We start from the raw sequence: 27,525 nt of genomic DNA, 5'->3' as shown, positions 1-27,525 counted from the left end.
CAGACAGTCATACGGAAAAATTCTCTCTGTTCCTCATTTATTTTTCTTTTTTTTTTAAATTCATATTATAAATATTTTTTTTTTGGATTTAAATTTTTTTAATTCTTTTCTCTTTATGATAAAACTTACATTTTTCAATTTTAATTACATATTATTTATATATTCTTTATTTAATTTTTGTAACTTTTTTTGTTTAATTTATTATATTATTTTGAAATTTTTTAAAATTTATTTTTTCTTTATATTATAAATATTTTTTTCCTATTTAAAATTCTTTTTAATTCTTTTTTCTTTATGATAAAACTTTATTTTTTTAATTTTAATTAAATAATATTTATATATTTTTTATTTAATTTTCGTAACTTTCTTTTATTTAATTTGTTTTGTTTTTATTATACATTTTTTGAAAATTGTTTTCACATTTTTTTCTTCATATTATAAATAATTTTTTGTTCGATTTAAAATTCTTTTTAATTCTTTTCGTTTTATAATAAAAAGAAATTTTTTCAATTCTAATTAAATAATATAATATTTATTTTTAATTTTAATTATTTCAATTTAATTAAAAAGCTCTATAATAATTTTTTTTGTCTTTTTTTTATTTTTGCCTGTAATTCTTTTTTTGTTTATTTAATTTGTTTTCATACCTCTCCTCTACTTATAAAAGAGAAGATCACTCCATCACTGTTCATTTGTGGTTCATCCATTTCACACTTATCTGGTTCCTATCATTTTATTTTATTTTTGTTTTACGCGTGTAAATGAGTTGTAGAAGTGCTATTTGGAATACAAAATTAGGTGTCTACTGTAGCAACTTTCCTAGGTGTGAGAACCAAAGTATGTATAAGAAATGCAACTACTCTTTGCATGTACTTACTGTAGCAATTTTGTCGTAAAAAAAAAAAAAAAAAAAAAGCAATAGCACGTGTAATTATTACAACAATTCTTCTGCAATAAGAAAAGAGACAGCATCAGTAGATATGTAATTGCATTCAATTTTGTCAAGATGTGGACCCTCATGGATTGTCAAGTGGCACATTTTAGCTTTTCAAAATTGAAAGTTGACTTTGGTTGTAGTAAGAGCGGATTATATTTTTTTTTTTTGAATTCTCATTTCGTCCTTAGCATTAACAATTATGAAGAATAATCAGAGCTATAAAGTTAAGGGTAATTTTGGCAAATTCATTATTAGAAGGTAGGCATAATCATCTTCCAGCTTTGGACGTATATGTAAAAAGATTGCTCTCTGAATATAGATCGTGACGTGGTTCTAAAGATCCATTGTTCTCTTCTTTTTTTATTATTTTTTTTATTTTTGCCTTTTTCACCTCAATTTCTTCTTATTTGTAAAAACGAATTTGAAAGCTACATTATTTTTGAAATAATTTATTAAAATTCGTTCATTTTAGATGATTTTACCTCTAAATGTTTTCTATTTTGAACTCATTTTGTATCCTATTGCTTATGTATATGGGGTTCCATTACATTAACTGACTTGTAGAATTGAAGATTGTAGTGGTAAGCTCTTTGTTAGGTAAGTTTTTTGAAATATATTCTTTATTTTAGTTGATTGTTCATGTTTTTTCAAAAAAAAAATCTGAGTTTTTCAATTAGTCTTCTTTCTTCTCTTAAACTATCTGGACTATTTTCATTTTTTTGCAATTGAAGATTTTTTTTATTATTATATTTTTTTTGTGGTTGAATATTTGTTTTTCTACATTCTTAGGGGTTGTTTATGTAGTTTAATTTGTTTGCTCGTTGTGTAGTTTATTTAAAGATAGATTTACAAGTTACTGCATAATATCATATATTATTTGTCTAATAGAATGAGCAAGTTAATTACATAGATGGTAGAATCCAGTAAAAAAGCAAAAGCAAAAGCAAAAGAAAAATACTTTAGCTCATTCATTGCATTTTTCTTACGCCAAATTGTTTGTTTAGTAGTTCTCAGATGCTATTGTTAATTATGTTGCTATTTTTAATTGCAAAGAAAGAAATAAATATGGAAGCAAATATTCGGCTTCCGTTAAGGAATGATGGGTCATCCTTTTATAACCAGAATGTGTTAAACTAATTTCTTTTTAATTCTTTATCTTTTTTTCCAGCATCATTTTGGAATCATTTTGGAATCATATTTTCCATGATTATTATAGGTAACGCAAATGCAATATCTTGCTTCAAATAAAGGACTAATGATAAAATAAATATAAGTTCCTTTGATGCTTCAATAGATGCAACTAAAAATTTGCACGATACAAATTATAGTAAATAGTGCAATATTTCTCAAACAATTTAGTTATAGAAAAAATATTGAAGATAACATATTTATCTTTCAAGTATATTCTCTCATAGTTAATATTTTGCATATCTTAGATTCTACTTATTTATAAGTTTATGTTGCAATTTCAACTAATGTCTATTACACGTTTTTGGTTTCTTTTATGAAGTACTTTTCTTCTAAAATTCGAATACCTTATAAAATCAAATTACACAATACATATTGTTAGCTTTAGGTGATTTTAAATTGTTGTATAAATACTTCTTTTAATATTTTATTTAATTAATGATAAATTAGTCATTATCTATTGTTAAATTTACCTTATTGTTAATTCTTCTTGTAATAATTGATTTACTTACATAAGTTATTGTTTTTCTACCATTACATATTTTTACTAACTAATTTATTCAATAAATAAATAAATAAATATATATATATATATATATATATATATATATATATATATGAACTCTATAACTAAACTGGTTACATATGAAATCAAATGTAGTTGCGACCTTAGTGAAGAAAAAATAAATTTAAAAAAGATTTGTCTTTATTTTTGCTCATTTTCTATTTCAATCATATTTAATAATTTAACAATTTAGTTATAGAAAAAATATTGAAGATAACATATTTATCTTTCAAGTTATTATTATTAGATTTTTTCATCTCTTTCTTTTGTTCATCTTCTCTCTCAGGTTTATTGATACCTTCAATTACACTCCATTTAAAGTGCGATTTCTTCTTTTCTTGTTGCCAGGTAATGTGCAGTCTTATCTTTTAATTTTTTTTCCCTTCATGTTAGATTTTTGCACCTTAAATTTTATAGCTACATCTGTTTTACAAGAAACGGACTATGTAAGTTACTTATATAATTCTCACTTTGTTAATTTGTTTCTTATTGTTCTTAGTTTTTTAATTTTGTACATTCATAGTTCCTCATTAATTTCTATCCTTAACTTAATTTCTTATATGTTATTTTCATTTTACAATATATTAACTTATATTCTTAACTTAATTTCTTAATTTAGTACATTCACAATTTGAAATAAGTACAAATTTGGGTTAGAGAAAAAAGTTAGCTTACTTTCAGCCTAAAAGTGAATTTATATATTTTGTGGGATAGATCCTTGATGTAAGACCTACACCTCTAAGTACAACTTTTTTTAACTATATGCCTTTCTGAGTATATAACTATTTATTACTAAAAGCTTGTTAGTTTTTCACAGGTGATCAAGTTGTATCTTCTAATTTCCAAGTAGTTTGATGGAGAAGTGTAAAAATAAATTTAAATAAGAAGTGAATGTATTTTTAATAGATCTTAGAAGATAAGTAATTTTTTTAAATTGTTCTAACTTGTCTTTATTTGTTCTTATCAATTATCTTCGGACCAAAAATCTGATAATGTTGACTGAAAAGCCACCACCGTCGCCGCCACCACCACAAAGTATTTTCGACTACAACATCTAAGAACACTTCATTTTCCATGGAATCTTCCTCTCACGTGTGGGGGGGGGGGGGGGGGGGGGGGGGGGAACTAAATCGTTTCTTAGTATTTTGTTTTCAGTCAATTGTTGATATTAGGAGAGAAGTTGACGAAAAAAATTAACTTCGCTTGAGATTCATTGTTCTTGAATGTTAATTTAATGTAATTTTAGTTCCCTTGTTTTTTGGGGGTTTCAAATGATTAATTGGTTATGGTTCATCTTGATTACTCAATTTTTGAAGGAGAGTGGATTAATTATGTTTAGAGGCAGTATATATAGTAATGGGTATGCAAGATTTTAAGGTACTTGGGTGTGTAGGAATTTTAGGCATTAACAGTTGTAGAATTAATGAATTATTGCTCGATTCTACTCTGTAATGACTAGATTAAAGTTTGATTTGTTCGGTTTCTAAAATCATTCTATTGTGAGTATGGAGTTTCTGTTAGTCTATTTAACAATATCAAGAATGCTTGTTAAATGTGAGCATCTTAAACTTCAAAATGAAATGTTGAGAAATTTGTTTAATGAAATTGCTTTATTGGTAAAATGCCGAATTGATTTTTCTAAATTTTTTGGTACAATTGGCCATTTTTAAGTTGACATCTCCTTTGTTAGGGATAAACAGATTTAGGTCACATGGGTAACTAATGATAAATCTTTACCTTTTATTACTGTATGATACAGATAAGATATCTGAATACACAAAGGGCTATAAATTTGTGAAATCTGGTGATAAAGTGAACAACTACGAGCCATGGCTAAGATGACTGGAAGGTATTGTTCAACCAGCCCATGCTAATTGGCTTAGCTGCTGGCAAACAAAAAGTGGGTGGTCATGTTAAATATATGATCTACCCTTCATCCTTGTGGTATGTTTGTTAGCTTATGAGATGCCCATTATAGTAGCAAATTGACTTAAACATGCTGAATTTGATTTTATTTTATTTTTTTGTGTCGAGATCTAAGTCTTGAATCTGACGGTTTAAATGTATTGGTGACTTTTTGTTTCAGAGACATTTTCAAGATTCAATGTCTGTTGAACAATAGTTTTTAAATTTGCTTCTTTCAAGTTGTGCTCTTGAATCATTGAATATAACCACAGTTCATGATATTATTTCTTTCGGGTACTTTAAACTTGTTACAAAAATAATAATCTTTGTTCAATCAACACACATCTCCCGTCAATACTTATACATGGACCACACTAACATTAGCTTCAAAATGTGGTGGCTGATGCATTGCACAAGTAAAGACTAGTATTAAACAAAAAAAAAAAGGCTAAACAACTCCGGATCATTTTCACCATTAAAATCTGATTCAAACTCTTCATCTACCATTCAAATTTTATGGGTAAATCCACCATTACAATAGCCATTGTCCTTCTTGGGGTTATTTATAAATTACTTTCACATTATCGTTACTTTTAGTTACGGAAGAACCTGTGCAAGACAGAAGGGGGCAAATTTTGTATAACTATTACAAGTGTTCAATTAATAGATACATTGACAGAAAATGAACGGGGGGACCTTTGTAACAATCAAATACGTAATTAAAGGTAAAAATGGCTAAAACGGAAGGTAAGAACATTTTACACAATAATATTGAAAAATAGAAACGTTGTGTGCTAATTACCCATTTGAAATTATAGAAATAACAAAATATATTAAAAATCAGCAAAACAAAATTTTTAATAAACATTAAATTATCAATAGTTAAACAAATCTTGGAAAATAAATTTTGACTGCCATTTTTCCCAAATCTTATTTTTAATCACACGTTCTCTCATTAATAATTTTTCACGCAAACATGAAATATTTTCTTTTTCTTTGTTTTTAACCGCATACTCTCAAAAAAATACTATTACGAAACACATTCTCTTATATTTTTTTTTTTAATTTTTTTTAAAAAAAGGGTCACAAGAAGAAGCACATGTTCGTCGAGACAGTACCATCACTTCCGTTTTGAGCCTTGAGTTAGAAAAATACAGAAAATTAATTAATTTATGTGAACCGACGAGTTCTTTACTTGTATGAATAATGAATGGTTTCTATCTTTATGTTTAGTCAAATCAGAACGTGAATGAACCGGTCAGTCTAGTCCGATTTATACTACTGTTGTTACACTAGATTGGATTATTAAGGTTAAAAATAAATAAAACTTCTGACTTGAGTTTCGTGAATACGCATATTATGAAAGAATACCCAGCAGAACTGACACTGATGTTCTTCTACAGCTTATTCGAGAGCATCCCAGCTGCATTCGTAGGTCTCATCGCAGAAACCTACTCTAGCAAATGGATACTAAGACCTAATCTGGCGTTAGCCTCCATCTTATGCTCAGTAAGAGATGAAAATAGTTGCTTGTTCCTCTATTCCAACTGGATTCTGAAGTTGGGTTGGAAATTACAGCAGGGGTTTTTTGGCTCTGGCTTGAACAATGTTATTCATAGCACTTAAGGGGACCTATAAATATGGCCATGTTCAAGCCATTGTTCATGGTATTGCAGCTGCCATGAGAGTCGTCATCCTCGGAAATACTCTTCCACCCACCTAGAATAAGGAAGAATTCATTTTTTTGTTTTCCTTGCGCTATTTTGCAGCATCATCGGTGCAACAATAATAGCAATTGGATTCTACACTGTAATGTGAGGCAAAACAAAAGAGGAGATGGATCTGGAATCATTGGCTACCCTAAAACGTCCCTTATTGCAAAGTTACAAAACCAAAGGGACAGAAGATGTGATCTAGTATGCAGAGTAATTCTCTCTTATGTAAACAGAAGTCTAATATACAGTTATGATTCGGTATGGAGAAAGTAATTCTCTCTCCTGTAACATATTTGTAGAGCATGGTTAAATCCAAATATCAGAAGGTAAAATCTAAAAAGAAACATAAGCTACAATCTTCTTTCTTAGCCTCAAAATCCTCCTGCTGACGAATTTCAGAATGCAATTTCCAATTTCTACAGCGAGATGAAATTCTACAAAATGTAGTTCTTGTGGAAGAACTTTGACGAAATAATCTCGAGTCCACTGACAAAATAATATCGGCATTATTTTAGCATCGAGATTCTTTACCATCTTAAGATTCAGACAGGTACATACTTTCAAAGACCCCATCACTTGACTTGTAAGTTGTAAGTAAACTAAGCATATATAAAAGAGATGAGAGAGCAAAATTGGATAGGAAAACTAGAAGAAACTATTGTGGGCTAAGGACTTCCAAACCTTAACAGTTGGCTTTCATGTCTTAAGATCATCGGACATGGCTGAAGGGATACAATGCATCGCAAGAATGTCTTTAGTTGCAGCCTTTGCCTTCTGAGTCTGTAAGACCACAATCTACACATAGTAGAGAAGAATCCGGTTAGAACATACCAAAAGTGTTACCATGATCACTGTCGTCAACTGAGCCTTTCATTTTCTTGCATTTTTTTCCTCTTGGGGGAGAGGGTTTGGGCAGGAAGACGAACCTGCTCACATTCAAGATCAAACTTCAAAAATTCTTCTTCACAGCTTTCCACCATGCTTGCCAAGCTCTTTAGATTCGTGATATGCTTTCCATTGAAGGCATGAACCTATATATACATTAACAGGTAAAATATTTATCAATACCAATAAAATTGCCAATATCAAATGCTGATATCACCAGCTATGTTAGGTCAAAATTATTCCACCTGAGTGTTGACTATATCTTCATATCCAATATTGATGTCAGCAACAAGCACCTAATACAATCTCAACCAGTTGAGTAATTATTAGTTCAAATTTGGAAGTTCCCTCAGAATACTTAATGGAGGTAGTTACTGAAAAAGAGGGAAAAACCTGAGAAACAACAACTAGCTGCTCGTCTATTGATTGTGCCATTGCATGCAAAAGTTTGTCCAACAATTTGACTGGGGCGTCGAATTCATAATCTTTTGCATACTGGTAAGACAGGCACTAGAAAGTGAGAACACCAACATGGCAATACAGGCACTAGAAAGTGAGAACACCAACATGGCAATACAACTAGTAGAAAAATATTTGAATCTAGAAAGCGTGAAATTTAATTGCATGTTTCTCGAAGCTTAAAAGTTACTTTACTTTTTAATATTTCTTTTTTTTTTTTCCCCCAAAATATTTATGTGAACCGACGAGTTCTTTACTTGTATGAATAATGAATGGTTTCTATCTTTATGTTTAGTCAAATCAGAACGTGAATGAACCGGTCAGTCTAGTCCGATTTATACTACTGTTGTTACACTAGATTGGATTATTAAGGTTAAAAATAAATAAAACTTCTGACTTGAGTTTCGTGAATACGCATATTATGAAAGAATACCCAGCAGAACTGACACTGATGTTCTTCTACAGCTTATTCGAGAGCATCCCAGCTGCATTCGTAGGTCTCATCGCAGAAACCTACTCTAGCAAATGGATACTAAGACCTAATCTGGCGTTAGCCTCCATCTTATGCTCAGTAAGAGATGAAAATAGTTGCTTGTTCCTCTATTCCAACTGGATTCTGAAGTTGGGTTGGAAATTACAGCAGGGGTTTTTTGGCTCTGGCTTGAACAATGTTATTCATAGCACTTAAGGGGACCTATAAATATGGCCATGTTCAAGCCATTGTTCATGGTATTGCAGCTGCCATGAGAGTCGTCATCCTCGGAAATACTCTTCCACCCACCTAGAATAAGAATTCATTTTTTTGTTCTCCTTGTGCTATTTTGCAGCATCATCGGTGCAACAATAATAGCAATTGGATTCTACACTGTAATGTGAGGCAAAACAAAAGAGGAGATGGATCTGGAATCATCGGCTACCCTAAAACGTCCCTTATTGCAAAGTTACAAAACCAAAGGGACAGAAGATGTGATCTAGTATGCAGAGTAATTCTCTCTTATGTAAACAGAAGTCTAATATACAGTTATGATTCGGTATGGAGAAAGTAATTCTCTCTCCTGTAACATATTTGTAGAGCATGGTTAAATCCAAATATCAGAAGGTAAAATCTAAAAAGAAACATAAGCTACAATCTTCTTTCTTAGCCTCAAAATCCTCCTGCTGACGAATTTCAGAATGCAATTTCCAATTTCTACAGCGAGATGAAATTCTACAAAATGTAGTTCTTGTGGAAGAACTTTGACGAAATAATCTCGAGTCCACTGACAAAATAATATCGGCATTATTTTAGCATCGAGATTCTTTACCATCTTAAGATTCAGACAGGTACATACTTTCAAAGACCCCATCACTTGACTTGTAAGTTGTAAGTAAACTAAGCATATATAGAAGAGATGAGAGAGCAAAATTGGATAGGAAAACTAGAAGAAACTATTGTGGGCTAAGGACTTCCAAACCTTAACAGTTGGCTTTCATGTCTTAAGATCATCGGACATGGCTGAAGGGATACAATGCATCGCAAGAATGTCTTTAGTTGCAGCCTTTGCCTTCTGAGTCTGTAAGACCACAATCTACACATAGTAGAGAAGAATCCGGTTAGAACATACCAAAAGTGTTACCATGATCACTGTCGTCAACTGAGCCTTTCATTTTCTTGCATTTTTTTCCTCTTGGGGGAGAGGGTTTGGGCAGGAAGACGAACCTGCTCACATTCAAGATCAAACTTCAAAAATTCTTCTTCACAGCTTTCCACCATGCTTGCCAAGCTCTTTAGATTCGTGATATGCTTTCCATTGAAGGCATGAACCTATATATACATAAACAGGTAAAATATTTATCAATACGAATAAAATTGCCGATATCAAATGCTGATATCACCAGCTATGTTAGGTCAAAATTATTCCACCTGAGTGTTGACTATATCTTCATATCCAATATTGATGTCAGCAACAAGCACCTAATACAATCTCAACCAGTTGAGTAATTATTAGTTCAAATTTGGAAGTTCCCTCAGAATACTTAATGGAGGTAGTTACTGAAAAAGAGGGAAAAACCTGAGAAACAACAACTAGCTGCTCGTCTATTGATTGTGCCATTGCATGCAAAAGTTTGTCCAACAATTTGACTGGGGCGTCGAATTCATAATCTTTTGCATACTGGTAAGACAGGCACTAGAAAGTGAGAACACCAACATGGCAATACAGGCACTAGAAAGTGAGAACACCAACATGGCAATACAACTAGTAGAAAAATATTTGAATCTAGAAAGCGTGAAATTTAATTGCATGTTTCTCGAAGCTTAAAAGTTACTTTACTTTTTAATATATATATTTTTTTTTTCCCCCAAAATATGGTTGGACATGTTACTTCTTTTGAGAAAGTAACAAAAATGGTTTATTTACTAACGTAGTAATAAATAACTCAATCCAACTTTGACCAACAAAAATATGATTTATTTCTCGGCTTACTTATTTACAAGTAAAAGATGCAACCTAAGCAGGAGAAACCAAGGATAGAATAACAAGCGGTGTCGATCTCAATACGCACCTCTGAACGTAAATATGGAACAGAAACAGCAGAGAACACAAATCCACCAATAATGTAATAAGAAGGTGGCCTGCCATTAATATGTGCTGGGATAAGGCGTTTGTGTGTGTCTAGTTTTATGTTGAACTCGAGTATTTTGGAATTACGGAGAACTCTGACCAGAGCATAATCTCCAGTGTACTTTTGAGAGATGAGATAACTGAAACCAATACGCTCTCCGTGTCTAAATGGAACTGAAAACAGAATCAGTTAAACAAAATTAGATTGCTTCAACTAGTGGAAGCTTCTCAGAACATGCCTAATGTACAGGTAGCAAACAATAAATAGGTCTCCCTTTGTACTAGACGCCAAGTTAATATAATCATATGAGATGGAATTAAGCCCCTGTTTGACCTCCATTTTTTTAAAACTCGTTTTTCTCAAACTCATTTTCAACCGCACATTCTTTCAATAAAATAAATTTTAAGATGTTCGGACTTTTCGAAATAGTTGGAGTACCCGCATCGGACACGACACGACATGGATATGAATATTGATATGGAATATGTATCGGATCCTCCAAGTTTAAATCGGACACTTCATTATTTTTGCTTCTTCTTTCTTTTTTCATTTTCCACTTTTACTTAGTTCTCCACTAAGTCCAAAATTGCAATCAAGTCCATTATTTGCTATTGTATATAACATTTAATAATGTTCATAATTGAAAACTAAACCCCAAAATTCTATTTTATTCGTCTCAACTCCTTATTCAATACCTATTTCCTTCTTTGTGAATAATTAATTTTGGTTTATTCAAAATGACGTCTTGAATTAGTAAACAAATTGAAGTTTGAAAAACGTATCCACGTACCCGTATTCAAAAATTGAACTTTTTTTTAATCATGTTCCCGCATCCTACATTTTAGAAAATAAAGGATCCGACATCTAAATACAAACTCATACCCGATTCCCGTAACCGAGTCCGAGCATCATATGTAAACACAAAACTTTTTCATACCTTTTAACCACATATTCTTCAAAAAAAAAAAAAAAAATTCACATTTAACAAAACCTATTCTCAAAAAATGGGGCTCAAATGCAGGCTAATTAGACCAAAGTCCAGACAAACTGAAAGAAACTACAGTAAAAAGCTAAAAGATGACTCACCAACAATGAAGCATGCACAAAATGGATGAAAAAGTGTAGATGCTGAAATTGATTGCAAATGTTGTTAAAACCTAATATACAAACACAAAAAATCCAATTATACTCGCTTATGCACAACAATATCTTTAACTTTCTTCAAATTTAGGAACATCCTCCATTACGCGACGTTAAAACGAAACACCTGAAATCAGTTTGTTACAAAATCTACTCGCGATTTTCGAATAGAGTCGATATAAAAAAAACTTTGCAACCCCCAACTTTTATGATTTATCAACTTACATGAATTATAAAGATTTATGTCACGAGCAATTTAGAGTGAAATCTTAGGCTGAAGAATGACAATACAATAACATAAGAACAAATGTTACTGTGTTCTACAAATGCAAAACAAAGAAATGATTCCACAGTCATATCAGTAGTTTTACGTAAGATGAGATTTCATGATTATGGATCACAACTAGAAAACACGGTCAAATAGCAAAACCGAAGCAAGGTCAATAGTTTGGTCAGGTGGCATAGCGCTGAATGGTAATGAAAAAAGACATCAATTAATTAAATCGATGGTACCTGTCCCATCATTAGCAATATCAATCCCGTCGAAGCTGAGGATAACATCAGATGGCTTTAGAAGATGAGACTCTGGAGCTGTAGGCTCAATTCTTCGAATGCGGACACCCTTTTGTTCGGGGGACATTCCTGTGGACGAACGCAGATCAGGATTCTCCATCTTTTGCCACTCAACCCCAAGGATTGGAAACCCTGGAATTTCAGAGACATAAAATCAATATCATTGGATTTATGAAATTCAGCACAGCCCATTCAAGGTATCCAACCTGTATATGCCCCATTTTTCTCATAGTCCTGAATGAAATGCATAATCACTGGAGTCGGAATGACATAACCAATATTTTCCACATCCTCATGTTTGAGTGATTGAAACGCAATACCCACGCATTTGCCTTTATCATTTAAGGCAGGGCCACCAGAATTTCCTGAATTGATTGCAGCGTCTATCTGAATAGACAAATGAAAAAAAATACTAATTAATTAATACAATATCTCGATAAGATTATCCTCCAGAGAGTCAACGTGAGTAGATCAATGAATTCCAACCTGCAAACCAAGTAGCTCTGTCGAGCCATGAACATAAGACAGAATCTCCATGCGTGAAACCACACCACTCGTCACAGAAATTGTGTCACCGCCAATGGGATAGCCCACAACAGTTACGGCATCCTGTAGTGGAGGCAAATCTCCAAACTCTACTGGTGATACTCCTTCCCAAAATTCGTCATCACTGACAGCCAACATAGCTGTTTCATTGCCAAAAATCCATATGCAACAACAGAGGTAAATAAACTATCACTCGAGGTGGAAAATGAGTTAAAAACACTTAGTATTCAACTTACAGAGCTTTATAATTTTGATGAACGAATTTTTTATTTCCCAAATTCATTTCCGCGTTTTAGAGGGAGAGGGGTCTGCACGGGTTTGGGGAATAAAATTATTTTTTTCTTGTTTCATTTATTAGTTCTTTTTTATGGTAATTTGCAAAGTTTCATTTCAGAAGTAATAGTAGTTCAACTGCATTCTTCATATTTTTGGTAAGCTATTAATTTAATTTAGACCATGTGCGTAAACAGGAGAGGGAGAGACAGAGAGAGAAACGAAGGTCGGCATTTTATTCGAAAATAAGTTCAAGGGCTTGAGCGAAACAAAACTGCTAGTGTTTCTATCTCGATTATTAAAAATTCATACCGATGTCACATTCTGTACCGATGGCAAGGACAGTGGCCAGGTATTTGGTATCAGAACCGCGTTTTTTGAGCTTGACTTGTGTATGATGCTCTACTGAGTGCGCATTGGTTAGAATTCTCCTCCCACCTATGATGAACCCGCTGCTGCTGGTGCTGTACTGCCGCTTCCGCTGCCATGGAAGCGAGAAATTTGGCTCCGTATGTACACAGAAAACCTTCACTACCGCATCCATCGACGAAGCTGCTTTCGCTGCTGCAGCCACGCTCTCCCACCTGACCTGCGGAGGGGCCGCCACAGCCTCAACTATTACGTGCCCGTTATGTGCAATCGAGTCTCCAGCGCCATTGTGGTCATATAACCTAGGAGCTCGCCTTTCCGGCGATGCGGCCATGTCACTTCTGTCATCTTCAGAGTGATTACCACCCTTCTTAGGACGTCCGCGGCCACGGCGATGGGTCTGAGAGTCCTGCTTGGTAGCTTCAGTAGGTACCGCGACTACTGCGCCGTCATCCACGGCAGTGGAAGTGGATGCTGATGCGGCAGCGTTAGCTTCCGCCACCACATTTTTAGGCTTTCGTCCTCTTTTCCGCTTCAGGTCTCCCATTAGTACAATAATACAACCTCACTAATTTCTCTTAATTTTCTGGGTATCTGAAACTGAAAGGTTGCAATTTAGAAATGGTGGTGTGAAGAAGAAGATACTAGGGTCGGTGCTTCGCTATGATGAATGGGCTGGAATGGGCTTGGGCCGACATTATCACTTGAAGTAGTAAGAATTTCAAGACCAAATAGTACGGACTTATTTTCCTCGTAATCTTGAGAATGGGCCAGATCATGATCCAAATCTACAAATGAGAAGCTCGATGTTGATCGCTTATAGCCCTTGTTTGAGCCTCATTCCTTTTATAAGAATGTATTTTTGAATAGTATATTGATAGAAAGTGTGTGATTAAAAAATAAGAAAAAATTTTAAATTTGCGTTTAATATTATCTTATTAAAGAATGTGTGATTAAAATGATATCAAAACACTGTTCAAAATATATATTTTTTCAAAAGAATAGAGCTCAAACATGGGCATAGAGAATCGGAGCGTAAATTGGACAAAAATGACTAAAAAGGAGTAAGTTTTTGGCGCCATTATCGGTAATTAAGTTATTTACATTGATTCTAACTTTAGATTGAATTCTTTTTTTCTTTTTAAAATAATCTACTAATTTTTGTTGGTCAATGACAGAGACTTAAATGAAGCAAAAGACCAGCAACAAATTACAATTATTGATCCCAACATTTATGACAACCACATGCTAGTGGGGATGTATTCGACATTCAATGATTTAAAATGATGGGATATCACTTACGCCTCTCGTACATAGAAGCTTCACAGGACCCAAATAGAAATTTAAAATTTTTGGAGCTACAATAACTTTTTTTTTTTTGACTAGTCAACATAAAACCTAAAAAAGAAAAAGAGAGCCCACTTTCCAATTTCCATAGTGTCCCACTCATTTCCTCCCAATTTATTTAGTTCACTGCTCCCGCCAAAAGTAGAGGCTTCACCACCGGAAAATCTGAAAGTCTTGTACGTTTCCCCCAAACGAAGATGATGATGCTCAACTCCGACGAAGATGGTAATAATTTCTCTTGTTTTTCTCCCCTTTCTTATCATTTAGAATTTCCTTATTTCCCTTCTGTATTATTGAGCAAAGCTTCTCATTTGCTTCCAAAGTTGGGCATGAGATGTTGAAAAGTAATATATGGTATGAAAGAATAAAAAATAAAGAGATTGGTATGTTATTCTTTATTTCAAGCCACAGATTTAGGATAAATACTTTTATGTTTAGATGTTTTCAAGTCTAATTCTACATCTAACGTGAAATATCAAGACTACTAAATGGCTTAGATGCTTGGGTGTACTTAAAAAAAGAAAGGATTCCACCTTACAGTTGAAACAATTTTTCTTAGGCCATTATATGCGGAACTCACCGATTTATATGCAGAATCAATGCGACATTTTACCAAAGTGCTCTTTATAGTTCAAGCTTTTAATATAAATGTCCAAGATTAATTGGTAAGGTTTCAGAAATTTTATGTTAACACTGAATTTATGTAAGGTTTTCAACATCCATATTAGTTTGATCTAGTCAAGGCTAACTAGAGACCAGTTAGAGCTACAGATGGATGACATGTTTTCTTTGGCTTATTTGTTATTCTGTAATTTGTTCAAACTCACATTATATTTTGACGAACTTATTACATTTTAATTTGTTTGCTGGACATGGCATTCGATTGTGTTGCAGCAGAAGGTTTTGTGGAAGACACGCGATGAATTTTTGTGGATAGAGATGTCGATGAGAAATTTGCGAGTAATATGATATCAGCAGAAAAGGAAACGCTAGAAGAAGATGATCCGATGGTGCCTAAGATGTCAGAGGTGGGTATGATGTTCAACGATGAAAAAGAATTGTGAAATTTCTACAAAAGGTATGCATATCATATCGATTTTTCAGTTAGAAGAAGGAACTCGAAAAAGGGAGATGACGGAAAAATGAAATATGTAACTTTAACATGTGGCCGTGAAGGTCGAAGGTCTACCAGCACCAGTGGTTCTTCAAAGCCCCAACCAACTACTCAGACAGATTGTAAAGCTAGCCACTGCCTCTGCAGATATTTATGGAATCTGGAGAATAAAAATAGTCTACCTCGCCACAACCATAAACAAGTCCTTCGAAGTCGAGGTTGTATGATTGCAATCGAGAATTAAGTTCGCATGTGAAACGGAAGCTTGAAGTGAATGATATGACTGGAATTCCTTTGCACAAGAGTTTTAATTCTACAATGGTTGAAGCAGGTGAATATGAGTATCTGACTTATGTGGAAAAGGATTGTCAAAATTATATTGAACAAATGCGACAACTAAGACTTGGTGAAGGAGATGTCGTAGCAATACAGTCTTACTTTTCTAGGATGCAAGCTTAGTGCTCCGAATTCTACTTTAGTATGGACTTAAACGATGATTCCAGACTGAAAAATGTATTTTTGACAGATAATAGGTCTAGGCAAACTTACAAGGAATTCGACGATGTTGTAACATTTGATACCACTTATCTAATCAACAAGTATGACATGCATTTCGCCCCTTTTGTTGGCGTTAATCATCATGGACAGTCAACATTGATCGGTTGTGGTTTGTTGCCCACTGAGGAAACAAATACTTTTGTGTGGCTATTTAGGACATAGCTTCAGTGTATACACGGAAAAGCTCCCCATGAAATCATTACTGATCGAGATAGGGCTATGCAAAATACAGTTCAAATTGTTTTTCTAATACGAAGTATAGATGGTGTTTATGGCTTATTCTGAAGAAGTTGCTCGAAAAGTTTGGATACCACATCGATAAAGCTTCCATTTTTTTTACCGTACATGCATTGGTGTATGATTCGCAGTTCATGGAAGAATTTGAAAAAGGTTGTGGGGCGATGATTGACACATACGGGTTGCACAATAATGAGTGGTTGTCGGGACTATTTGATAATAGAGGTCGTTGGGCTCCTTGCTACCTGAAAACTACATTTTGGACAGAGATGTCGACAACTCAGTGAAGTGAGAGTGTGAATGCATTCTTCGATGGGTATATTCATTCGAAGACCTCGTTGAAGTAATTTGTCGAACAGTATGAATGGGCACTGAAGAATAAGGTAGAGAAGGAGTTTCAGGCCGACTTCAAGTCATACTCCCAAATGGTACCATGCACGACAATGTTTGAAATGGAGAATCAATATCAAAACTATTACACCATTTCGAAGTTCAAGAAAGCTCAAGTTGAGCTTACAGAGAAGGCTTATTGTGACCTCATTTCCACTACGGAGGGCAGTTCATGCATGATCTATAAAATACGGGAGGTTATAATGGTTAATGATAGACGGAAGATGAGATTTTTTTTGTCTCATTTCAACAAGATAATTGCAAAATTATTTGTAGTTGTCATTTGTTTAAGTTTCGAGAAATTCTGTGCTGTCATGTTATCGTAGTCCTGATCCGTAATGACATCATGTCTCTGCCGGATAGGTTTATACTACGAAGATGGAGGAGAGACGTTTGTAGAGCACACACCAAGGTTGCAGTGAACTATGCCAAGTTGGTACGTATGCCTGAACAGTTGAGATACGACAATATGTGTCAGGCTTTTACCGAGGTTACAAACCTTGCAACTGATGATAAGGGGCGCTGCTATGCGATCAAGGAGTGGATAACTTATCAAAAGCAAGAGTTGATAACAATAAAGTTAGGCTCCGGAAGTAATTGGGCTTCACATTAAGCTATTCAGTTATCCTCACGGTGTAATGAATTTAAAAACAATGCCATACAAGATCCTATATTAGCGAGAAGAAAGGGCACGCCTAAGAAACTTCGGAGAAAAGGCCCCTTGGAGACATCTTCAAAGAAGGCAAAGGTATCATTATCACGATTTTTGTCGACTTAAATAGTATTTCATTATAATTAGTTTATAACATGAACCATATCTGCAGGCTACGTCAACTTCGGCCAGAGGAAAGAGACCAACGTCCAAGCACAATGATACGCCATCTACACCCGTCATCCAAGCATCTCAACAGTATTCTATGCAAACACCGTTTTCGTATTTACAACTATTGTTGGTTAGTATACTTAGTTTATTATAATGATTTGTTCGAAACTTTAATTGCATTTTTATACGATGTAGGTGATGCAAAAAGTCCTACCTTCCCACAACACTGGCTAGCCTCAAGTTTCGTTCCCCTCAACATCAACAAATGTCATATTCAATGATCTAGGTTTGCACACGTTTAAATCTCTACATTTGCATTAGTGCACATTTTATGCATGTACTTACGACAGGTCGTTCGGTTCCATACAACTATCCACATTTCCCACAAGAAGGTGGTCCAGGCATATGAACTACGGATGAAGAATTTTTGGACTTTTGTTATTTGTCCTTTGTTGTCTATCATTTTAGGATTTTTGGGACATGTTTTTTACTTCACGAAGTAAAAAAAATTGCCTAAAAGTGAAATGTTTCTATTTAGTTTGTAGGGATAATTCTGTAAATTGTCTTAGTCCATTTCCACTAGGAAGGAAGGGTGCATTCTTGACCTCATTAGTTATTCATTTCTCGACTACGACTGTACTATGATTGATACTCAAGCATTTGTAAATAACAATTTTAGACCGTGCCTATGAAATATCTCAAGGCTGAATCTTTTGTTATGTTGAAATATCTGGACTGCCACTATACATGATTTTGATTGATAGTCTACGGATTGTTGTATTGTTTTCTTTGCTCTCTTTTTGCTTGGACATGTGGGCTACTCTTGCAGATCATTTCAATGCATCTCTAAGTTTGGTTTTACACTTTATGATGTAAATTCATCTCTGATTGGCTTTTATGTTACTATTTGATTTGAGGAATTTGGTTTCTTGAGATTTAATTTCATAGATCTATTCTGCACATTCGATCTAAAGTCTGATTCATTCATTATTCACCTTCCCCCCTTGGGTGTAGTGATCTAAAAACAGTTTTTTGTTTGATATTAGTATTTTTTTTTTTTCATTCTCACCTTAATATGGGTTTAACCTTTATCAGCGTGTTACCCGCTTTGTTGGTTGTGATTTTAAAATTAATCTTTCTTAACAGTTTCTATATTTTCTCCTCAATCTATCTTTAGGAATGAAGATTAAGACTGATACGCCTATTGCAAAGAAGGCAAATTCATGAACCATAAGCTATTCCTCGTTCAAAACTAAAACAGTTGCACATCTAATCATTACAAAACTAAAGCAAATTGCACTATTGTCCATCTATTCAAAAGCTAGCAATTAGCTAAACAAACTAAAGAAAAGAATGCAACATCGAGTATAACACCACATTATGCCAACCCCTTTCATTTTCCATTATCTTTTGAGGGCTCTTTTCCCTTGCGGAATGTGACATTCAACAAAACATCGAGGTTTCGTTTCTCGACTATTCGAGCTAAACTTTCAAACATATTTTGCAACTTGTTGACTTCCTCGTTCACAGTAGGATTTATTGTGTCATTAATGGTACTCGACTCGCGTTTGCTTCTTCTTTTACCTAGTTAAAAAATTCGCAGTCATTACTGCACGTTTTAAATAGTCGACCTTTGTTATTGCCCTCATTTTCAACCTCAAAACATTTTTGGATTCTATCTACACACCATGGACAACGTAGTTTTTTTTGGCATCCTTCGAAAAGTAATCTGTACTTTTACAGCTGTGACAAACACCATAATTCTTGCCTCTCATCCCTACAAGAAAAACCACCACATGCATTGTAGTCAGCGTACATATAGCTACCATGTTCTTCAAATTATCAATGGTTTTGATGCTCTGAATTCTATACCAGCAAGGAACGAATGTGGTACATTTACAAATTTCACATAATAACATAAAGCAATTTCTATACATTACAACAAAAAAATTCCAAAAAAGCAAGTTGATCACCACATTACATTTGTTTAGATGTTAATCACGGCTTCAAATGTGGAATCCAAATCATTTTTAAAGAAACAAAAGCCTTTACCTTCCAAACTTTAATTACAAGAATTCTCAAGCATAAAACTTGTATTCCATTATCTAGAAAACTACAAACTAGTATTTCATTGTCACTCCAAACCAAGCAAGGACAAATACATATACATCACATTTGTTCATATTGTCACTCCAAACCAAGCAACCTATTCTACTAACCCAACCTACTCCAATTTGTGTCAATTCATATTTGTGACAATTCAAAGCTTTATATTTGAATCCCTTTATGTGGAACAACAAATACATATACATCACATTTGTTCAGATTGTTCTATGTGCAAAAATAGTAGAATTGTCCCATTCACAACTACATATACAAATACATAAACATCACATCCTTTTCACAGCTTCTCAACAATCTCATAAATTATCCAATTTCATAACTGCCTAACGCAAGAAACATAGCAGAATTGTTTATTGAAAAAGTCGAAAGTCTTGTAGTTTCAAACCATCTATAATAGGTACAAAAAAAAACCATAAATATTTTGTTCAAAATCCCAAAAATCTAACCTTCTCAAAACGCTACACAGTTGCTAGTATTTTTGGTCTAAAGCCATTGACGACAATCGGAGAAGATGACGACAAGGGAGGGCAAAATCAGCAGCTTTGTTACACCCGATAATATGACAAATGTAAAGATGTTGTATGACGGATTGACGGTAGCCGAATTTTGGGACAACAGCGCCTGCAAGAACAACAGTAAATCTAGTATTTCAAATCAGCGGGAGAGATGGGAGGAACCAACAAGTATGAGAAAGTAGAGCCTTTACGGGTTTGTATTGTTTTCAATCAAACTCATGTGGGTTGTTTCAGAATGTCTCCATTATTCCATTATTTATTTGTTCATATTTGTTTGTTCTTATTTCATTTGTTTGAATTGAAAATGGAGTCGACACCTCATCTAGAGACTTTCCGTGAAACAGCTTCTGTACGCATAGCCAAATTGATGGGATATAGCCTACATTTGGTCCTTATTTTTTAAAAAACTCATTTTTTTAACTTATTTTCAACCATACATTTTCTCATAAAATACTTTTACACGTAATTCAAAAAAACTTCTTATTTTTTAACCACACATTCTCCAAAACCTTTTCAAAATACATTTACTTACAAAAAATGGGGTTCATATAATACACTTACCAATTTTTTTTTATGATGACTTGCCCTTCGGATTAATATGGAAATCACAACTACCAAACTTACAAGTACAAGACACAATCCATATAAGTCCGACTTTGTGAAAATTATGGGGCTTTGCATTATACTGAGAATTGCTTGTAATTGGCTATTCCAGTTGAATAAGAAAAATCTTTCCAATATGATTTATATGAAGAAAATGATGACAACAATATACTTTTGAAACATGCCTTAACCATGCCACGATTTAAAAGGGAGGTATTTCAGATAAGTTTCGATGATCAATACATGTCTTGGGCTGTTACAAAATAATAATAATAATAATAATAATAATAATAATAATAATAATAATAATAATAATAATAATAATAATTGCTTATCCATTTTAAGATCTTAAATTACTTTGAACACAATAGTTATGATTAATTGTTATCTAGATATGAAAAATGTTTGATTGATTGAGGGATTTTTGAATTAGTTGAACCAAGTTGTGAGTTGTTTGAAAATTTATATCAACATATACTCTCTTCTCTTTCATTTTGCCATCTTGTGAGATAAGTTTAAGGGTGGTGGAGCCGGTGAAGAATATTATCTAGAAGTATGTTGATTTCCATGCATGTTGAGAATATTTGTGTGGAATGTTTTTTGCCAAGTATGAGTTAGGTAATGACCATATGCTAGGAATCTAAGCCCCATTAATTTTGTTATACTTAAAAGAATGATATTGCACTTGTTGAATCTTAGGCCTAACTTCGTGGTCTTTTTTACTTGGGTTATTAAGTCTGTAAGGGTATCTTAAGACCCGGTACCCTTTGGCCTAAACAACCGGGGAGTTATCGACTTAAAAGTCACTTCAAGGGTTAAGAAGAAAGTTTAAGGGAGTAAGGTAAAACATGATATTTGACTAGAGAGAGAAAGAGAAGAAAAAAATTTGCTATTGTGCAATTGTAGTTAATATGTAGGCTTAGATAACTAGTGAGTTTGAATTACTTGGTATAAGCTTGAATGTGGAAGTACTCATTAGTGGAGAATCATCGTATGACTAGATATTGAGGTTGCCAATTAGACCCAACCAAACTAGAGTGGAAAAAGAAATGAGTGATTGGAGAGCAATCTTTAGATTTACACCTTTGGAAAAAATAAGAATGATATTTATTTGAGAAATGTGAATCTCACGACTGGGAAATGAAATATTTAATGACAAAGGGTCGGGTTTGAGTCAATTTGAAAAAATTTCTGTCTTGACAACTTTTTTCTAACTTGGATGATGATTGAAAGTGACCGTGCATACACACACACATATCGATCGAATATTGGATAAGCTTTAATTATTTTTTTAGCATTATTTGCAGCATAATTGTGAATTGATTATACAATTTTACACTCATTGATATTTTTGGCAGGCTATCTAATGTGTTGATCATATCACAATGGCTTGATTGTGTGGTAGATAATCTTGCTCGGAACGAGCAAGAACTTAAGTTTGGAAGTATTTGATAAGTATATTTTTGCACACTTATTTAATACCTAATATGTTTATAATTGATTAAATTAATGAAATTCTACTCACAATTAGGTAACATTTACTTTGTAGGCCAATAATTATCCATGAAATGAAAACAAGGCAAAAGGAGGGAAAAGTAATAAAATTGTACAAATTTGTCAAGTTGGGGATCAAAATGCACAAGTGTTGAAAGTTGAGGACCTTGGGGTGCAATTTATGAAGGGAAAATTGATATAAAGTCAAAATATGGTGACTAAATTGTACAAGATCAAAGTTGAGGAACTTAGCATGCAATTATCTTAGGGATTAAGCTGCAAATGACACAAAAACCGTATTTTTTTGGACAAAAACAGAAATTGGGCGCCTAGGCCACTGTTCTTGGCCATAGGCACCGGCTTTAATATTAAAAAAAAAAAAAATTTAGGATCGTTTTGTGTTCCCTACAAAAACCCAGGGACTCGTTTGCATTTTCTAAATAGGTTTTGAGAATTAAAAGGCATGCAGCCCCTGTTTTTGAAGCTGTTCTGCTGGGCAGCTTCTATTTCAATTTTTTTTCCTTTTCTTTCTTTTTCTTTTCTTCTTCCTTTTTTATTTTCCTTTTCTTTTCCTTGGTATTTTTGGGAGCAGATCATAGAGCATAAAGGACAATCATTTAAGGAGGTGGAGAAATATTTGGAAAAATCAAAATCAAGCTTCAAAAGGGGTTGTATCTATAACCTTGTATTTTCTTAATTATATTTTTTCATGTTTGCAATGTATTTTATAAAATATTTTCCTTTTTACCATTTATACAATATGGGGTAATTTATTGTGTTGGAATTTATGGTATTAATTTAACCTAACTTTTAATTAATTTTGATATTTGCTCTTCAATGTTCAGTTATTTATTCTGATTTGTTTCTACTATTGTATTTATTGCATTTAATCGAATATTGTGCATTTTAGACTAGATAGTAGAAACTCTAGGTTTGTGTAGAGAATAGAGATAACTCCTAACCCTAGGTGATCCATTGAGCTATTTTCACAAATATTTAATGCGGTTGTTGGTTCGAAACGATATAGAGATACGGTATGTTAAACCAATCAATTAGGGTTAATTTCGCTCGATAAAGGTAATTAACTAAAATTGGAAGATCGGGTCTAATATTGTAAATAAGTAATATGTCAATTAGCTTGTGGAGAAATTAATTTGGTGACGATTATGCGAAACTATGAATCCCAACCATGTTTACCTCCGAAGATTTTCAAGATTTTTATATTTTTATATTTTGTAGATTTTTAGTTATTTTCCAAAATCATAATTTTATTGTGTGTTTATTTTTATTTTTAGAATTAAATTAATTAAGATTGTGTAATCGAAATTCATCAAGAAATCGACAACCTGGACTCAAAAGGTTTACTTTTTTACTTGAACGTGAGCCATACACTTGTCGATGCACTTTTAATGAACAAGTTTTTGGCGCCAAATAATATGTATATAATGTGCATATCAATTAACTATTTAGTACTTGAATTTAAAACTAAAATATGCACTAACTTACAACTGGATTAATTAAGATCGAAAAACTTTACGTAACTTTTGATTGGATTAAGTTGTTAGCAATTCTTATTTCACCTATATCAATTTATGGAGTTAATTCAACATACACAACCCTATTTATGCGTATCAACAACCAAGTTTTCAAATTTAGCTAGTGATCTCTTTTGAGTAAAACTACCCTTATTCACATGCATAAATTTACTATATCCGTATGTAAATTTTAACATACTTAAAATAATTTAATCACATAAGTTAATTTAAGGTTAAATTAACCTATAAGAGTATTTTTCAATCTCTAATCAAAATTTATTTATGTCACTTATTTCATGAGCTAAACATATATATTCTCAGTAACTATGTGACCCATAAATTTATCAATCAATGGTGATCAAGTAATTACATTAGATCAGGAACACAATAAGCAATTAACACCACAAAATATGGACACGAAGTATTTAAATTAATTAAACACCACAAACATAAGCTATATCGTTCATCCTAATAAATAGATAACGTTTTCGTTGAAATATAATAATTGTACTTATAGTCCTCTATTGAGGTCAAAATTCGAGCTCCAAAGTGATTCTAATAGGCAGTTGACTCAAAGTAGGAAAACAAATATGGGAATCCATTTTTGTCCACGAGATTGTACAAGTAAATTGGCTACGTTTAGCATTAAGTTTATGCTTCTTGGTTGCATATTTCGACATCTTACGACCACATCATGTTATCCTTGCGATCGCAAGGGTTAAAACTTCTTCTCCTATGCAATTTGGTACTTGATTCTATTTCCTAGTCCAACTTGAGTTCTCCGTAATTGCAATATAGGTCCTTCAACTTTAAAAATTGATAGTTTGCTTCTCAACTTTCAGAATTTGTTCTCTTTCAATCCAAATTTCTTAACTCTCATTCATTTTGTCCTCCATCGTCCAATATTGGATTTTTTTTTTCTAAAAGGGTCATTAAACACAAAAAATGGAGCACGTGATGTAAATTTTACTATTGCTACTTATCTGTGTAAGATTGTAATATTTTGAGCATGATAGTCATGATGATCAACGTATATTTTTTGATTGAGTACATTTATTGAATAGGTTAAATGAACTTGCATTGAACAACCAAGATCATCAAAATATAACAACTACTATTTGACCAATGGAAATAATTTATCTGAGGTGGTTAATGGTGTTTAGAGTTATTTAGATAGGTTTTAATTTCGTGCTTAATGAATATTTTCTATAGAGTATTTTTGGCTAACAATTGGAACCTAGGTAGAACCATAAATTTGGAGTCTGATCCCAATTACTCATCTCAATAAAAGGCATTGCACTCTCCATGACACATAAAAAAAGTTATCTACATTATAGTCTGGAGCTAGTCTTGAACAATCAGACCATATTTATCACCAATATTTAGGAGATGATCAGTGAAGAAGGCTATATGTAGTGTGGAGTGAAATCTACGTTTGAAAACCGAAAAAAAAAACTCATCATAAATGAAGTAACAAAATTTAAAAAATACTAACAGAAAATTCTATTGAGAATAAAGTAACGAGTTAAAAATATAATTTATTTGTTAGCTATATAATGAGGAAAAACAAAAAGATATTTGAATCAATGTCGATAATTTATAACAATATGGCATGAATAAAAATTTATCGGTGATGCCGATGAAATTGTCGATGTTGTTGATATTACTCATGACATTGTCGTCAATAATCTCTTACAAAAGTGCGTCAGATCACCGACAGTAATGTCATCGCTAACTTCGTTCAGATTATCGTAAAAATATTGGACAATAGTAAAAATAAATAAAAAGATGTTTAAAAGTAATTTTTCTGTCAATAATACTATAATAATAAATAAATAAAAATGTTTAAGCTTAACAACCGGTATCTTATAAAAAAAACAAAATAAATATATAAAATTTAATCAGTGATACCAATCATCAAGTCGTATGATCAGTGATCAATGATTGTTGACATCAACAATGATATTTTCATCGATAATCGTTGGTGGATGTGGGTTGGTGATTGTTGATATATTGATTTTTGTCAAAATCTTCGAGTTTTGTCCCGATTACCAATGAAATTTTTGTAAGTGATCATTTACTCCATTTTTTTATTTTTATTCTCAAAAAGGCACCTTCAACTATTTTCCTTAAGTTCACAAAATTGCTTGAAATGATTCTAATTTTGAAGTTAATGATTCCCTAAATTTGGCAATTGGGGCATATTTGGATTTTAAAGTTGACGATTTCCTAGGCTTGGAGGATCATGTGCAAAGTGTTTATGAGTGTTGGGTGGCAGCTAAGAATGTAGGTTATTAGATTAGTGATCGAAAGGTCATTGGACATCCCTTGGATACCTTAGTACCGTGCGAAGAGCGTATTGGCAAACTTTTATCAAAAGAAATTGAATCAGTAATTCCATCAAGGAATCCTCATGATATATAGTATGTAGATTTTGGCAGTGAAGTAATCTCATATTCTAGTTCAGATTCAAAAGTGATGAAAGACAATGAGGTTACTCAACCATTAGGGAATGATAAGGTAAATCAATCAACGAGAGATCATTGAGGAAGGGATAGAGAAGGACGTCAATAGGATCTGCAGAAAGATTGAGAAGAGTTGTAGAAAGCTTATAGATGGGCAAATAAAAACAAAAATAAGGATAACATCAATCTTTATATTTTCTTTGAGTTTCAATTAAGTTCAAGTGTCATGCAAATTTTTTATGTTAAGTTCGAGTTTTCAGATTTTAAATGAAGCTATGCACTTATTTATTATAATATCATTCTTGAATTGGTGGTATGCTTATTTTCTTGTTTAAACGAAATATTGTAATCAGACTATGAAGATTTGATAAGAAATTTGTTGCAAGTGATGTAATAGCTAGAAAGGTAAGCCTCGCAAGCAAACCATGTAGATGTCCTGACTAAAGCTTCCATTGTGGAAATTCTCAGAAAGTATAAACCACATTTTTTCAATAGTGAGGGTAATCCATCAGTTGCCGAGGAATGGCTAAAAAAGTTAGGGTGGATTTTTTGACATGCAACTGCCGATGACGTAGAGAAAGCGCAGTACACAGAGTTCATGTTCATGGAAGCAGCAAGCCATTGGTGGGAGACAATTTCTCAAACTAAGGTTGAAGCCCAGCAACATGCTTTTACTTGGAACTGGTTCAAATAAGAGCTGACTGAGAAGTTCTTCCCACGAGTGTTAAGAGACTTTAAAGAAATGGAATTCTTGCAACTAAAAGAAGAAAATATGACATTAACTGATTATGAGAAGAAGTTCGACCAAGTAACCAGGTATGCCTCACATTTGGTGAATATTGAAGCTATGAGAATAAAAAGATTTCAGAAAGGGCATCATCAAGATATTAGTATGATCATCATGTCTCATCGTTTTACTACCTATAACGAAATGTTGGAAAAGCTCATGCTATCTAGTATCAAAGCGTTGGTACCGAAAATTCCGAATAAACACATGTGTTGACTATCATGGTCAAGGTAGCTAGCAAAATAAGTTTGTGGCCGGTAAAAAAGACTGGAATAACCAGGATGGAGAAAGGAAAAGTGTCAGAATAAGAAAGTAAACAGTGGTGCTGATGCCAATAAGGGTGGGGACAATCTCATTCTATTTTGTCCTAAGTG

The 27,525-nt window shown here is 33.1% G+C and overlaps 2 protein-coding genes and 2 long non-coding RNA genes across 9 annotated transcripts; 2 read left to right on the top strand and 2 right to left on the bottom strand.

Annotated features, from left to right (window-relative positions):
• Positions 1-2,905: 2,905 nt before the first annotated feature.
• Positions 2,906-4,874, top strand: LOC111383110. The gene is made up of 2 exons (XR_002700690.1): positions 2,906-3,038; positions 4,450-4,874. It is a non-coding gene; the product is annotated as an uncharacterized LOC111383110 (long non-coding RNA).
• Positions 4,875-6,509: 1,635 nt separating this feature from the next.
• Positions 6,510-7,729, bottom strand: LOC111383109 (protease Do-like 9). 3 transcript variants are annotated; one of them, XM_023007184.1, is made up of 5 exons: positions 7,589-7,729; positions 7,441-7,491; positions 7,237-7,341; positions 6,992-7,105; positions 6,510-6,909 (listed from the first exon to the last, which is right to left on the bottom strand). In XM_023007184.1, exons 1-4 carry the CDS (start codon positions 7,628-7,630, stop codon positions 7,007-7,009), a joined length of 297 nt encoding a protein of 98 aa, XP_022862952.1. In that variant the 5' UTR covers positions 7,631-7,729; the 3' UTR covers positions 6,510-6,909; positions 6,992-7,006. The 3 variants fall into 3 exon arrangements, with proteins under 3 accessions (XP_022862952.1, XP_022862953.1, XP_022862951.1); XM_023007185.1 differs by having other exon boundaries at positions 6,510-6,796; XM_023007183.1 differs by having other exon boundaries at positions 6,510-7,105; positions 7,589-7,725.
• An 897-nt stretch (positions 7,730-8,626) lies between these two features.
• Positions 8,627-13,827, bottom strand: LOC111383100 (protease Do-like 9). 3 transcript variants are annotated; one of them, XM_023007170.1, is made up of 10 exons: positions 13,103-13,827; positions 12,458-12,657; positions 12,178-12,358; positions 11,912-12,103; positions 10,199-10,431; positions 9,706-9,807; positions 9,558-9,608; positions 9,354-9,458; positions 9,109-9,222; positions 8,627-9,026 (listed from the first exon to the last, which is right to left on the bottom strand). In XM_023007170.1, exons 1-9 carry the CDS (start codon positions 13,704-13,706, stop codon positions 9,124-9,126), a joined length of 1,767 nt encoding a protein of 588 aa, XP_022862938.1. In that variant the 5' UTR covers positions 13,707-13,827; the 3' UTR covers positions 8,627-9,026; positions 9,109-9,123. The 3 variants fall into 3 exon arrangements, with proteins under 3 accessions (XP_022862938.1, XP_022862939.1, XP_022862937.1); XM_023007171.1 differs by having other exon boundaries at positions 8,627-8,913; XM_023007169.1 differs by having other exon boundaries at positions 8,627-9,222.
• A 788-nt stretch (positions 13,828-14,615) lies between these two features.
• LOC111383111 lies at positions 14,616-18,326 on the top strand. Of its 2 annotated transcripts, none has more exons than XR_002700692.1 (4): positions 14,616-14,731; positions 15,404-17,553; positions 17,630-17,758; positions 17,824-18,326. It is a non-coding gene; the product is annotated as an uncharacterized LOC111383111 (long non-coding RNA). The 2 variants fall into 2 exon arrangements; XR_002700691.1 differs by having other exon boundaries at positions 15,401-17,553.
• Positions 18,327-27,525: the final 9,199 nt, after the last annotated feature.

This window comes from Olea europaea, unplaced genomic scaffold, assembly GCF_002742605.1.
Source record: "Olea europaea var. sylvestris unplaced genomic scaffold, O_europaea_v1 scaffold2613, whole genome shotgun sequence".
NCBI lineage: Eukaryota > Viridiplantae > Streptophyta > Magnoliopsida > Lamiales > Oleaceae > Olea > Olea europaea.
Note: the sequence above shows the minus strand (reverse complement) of the source record. Positions and strands in the feature narration are given on the sequence as shown.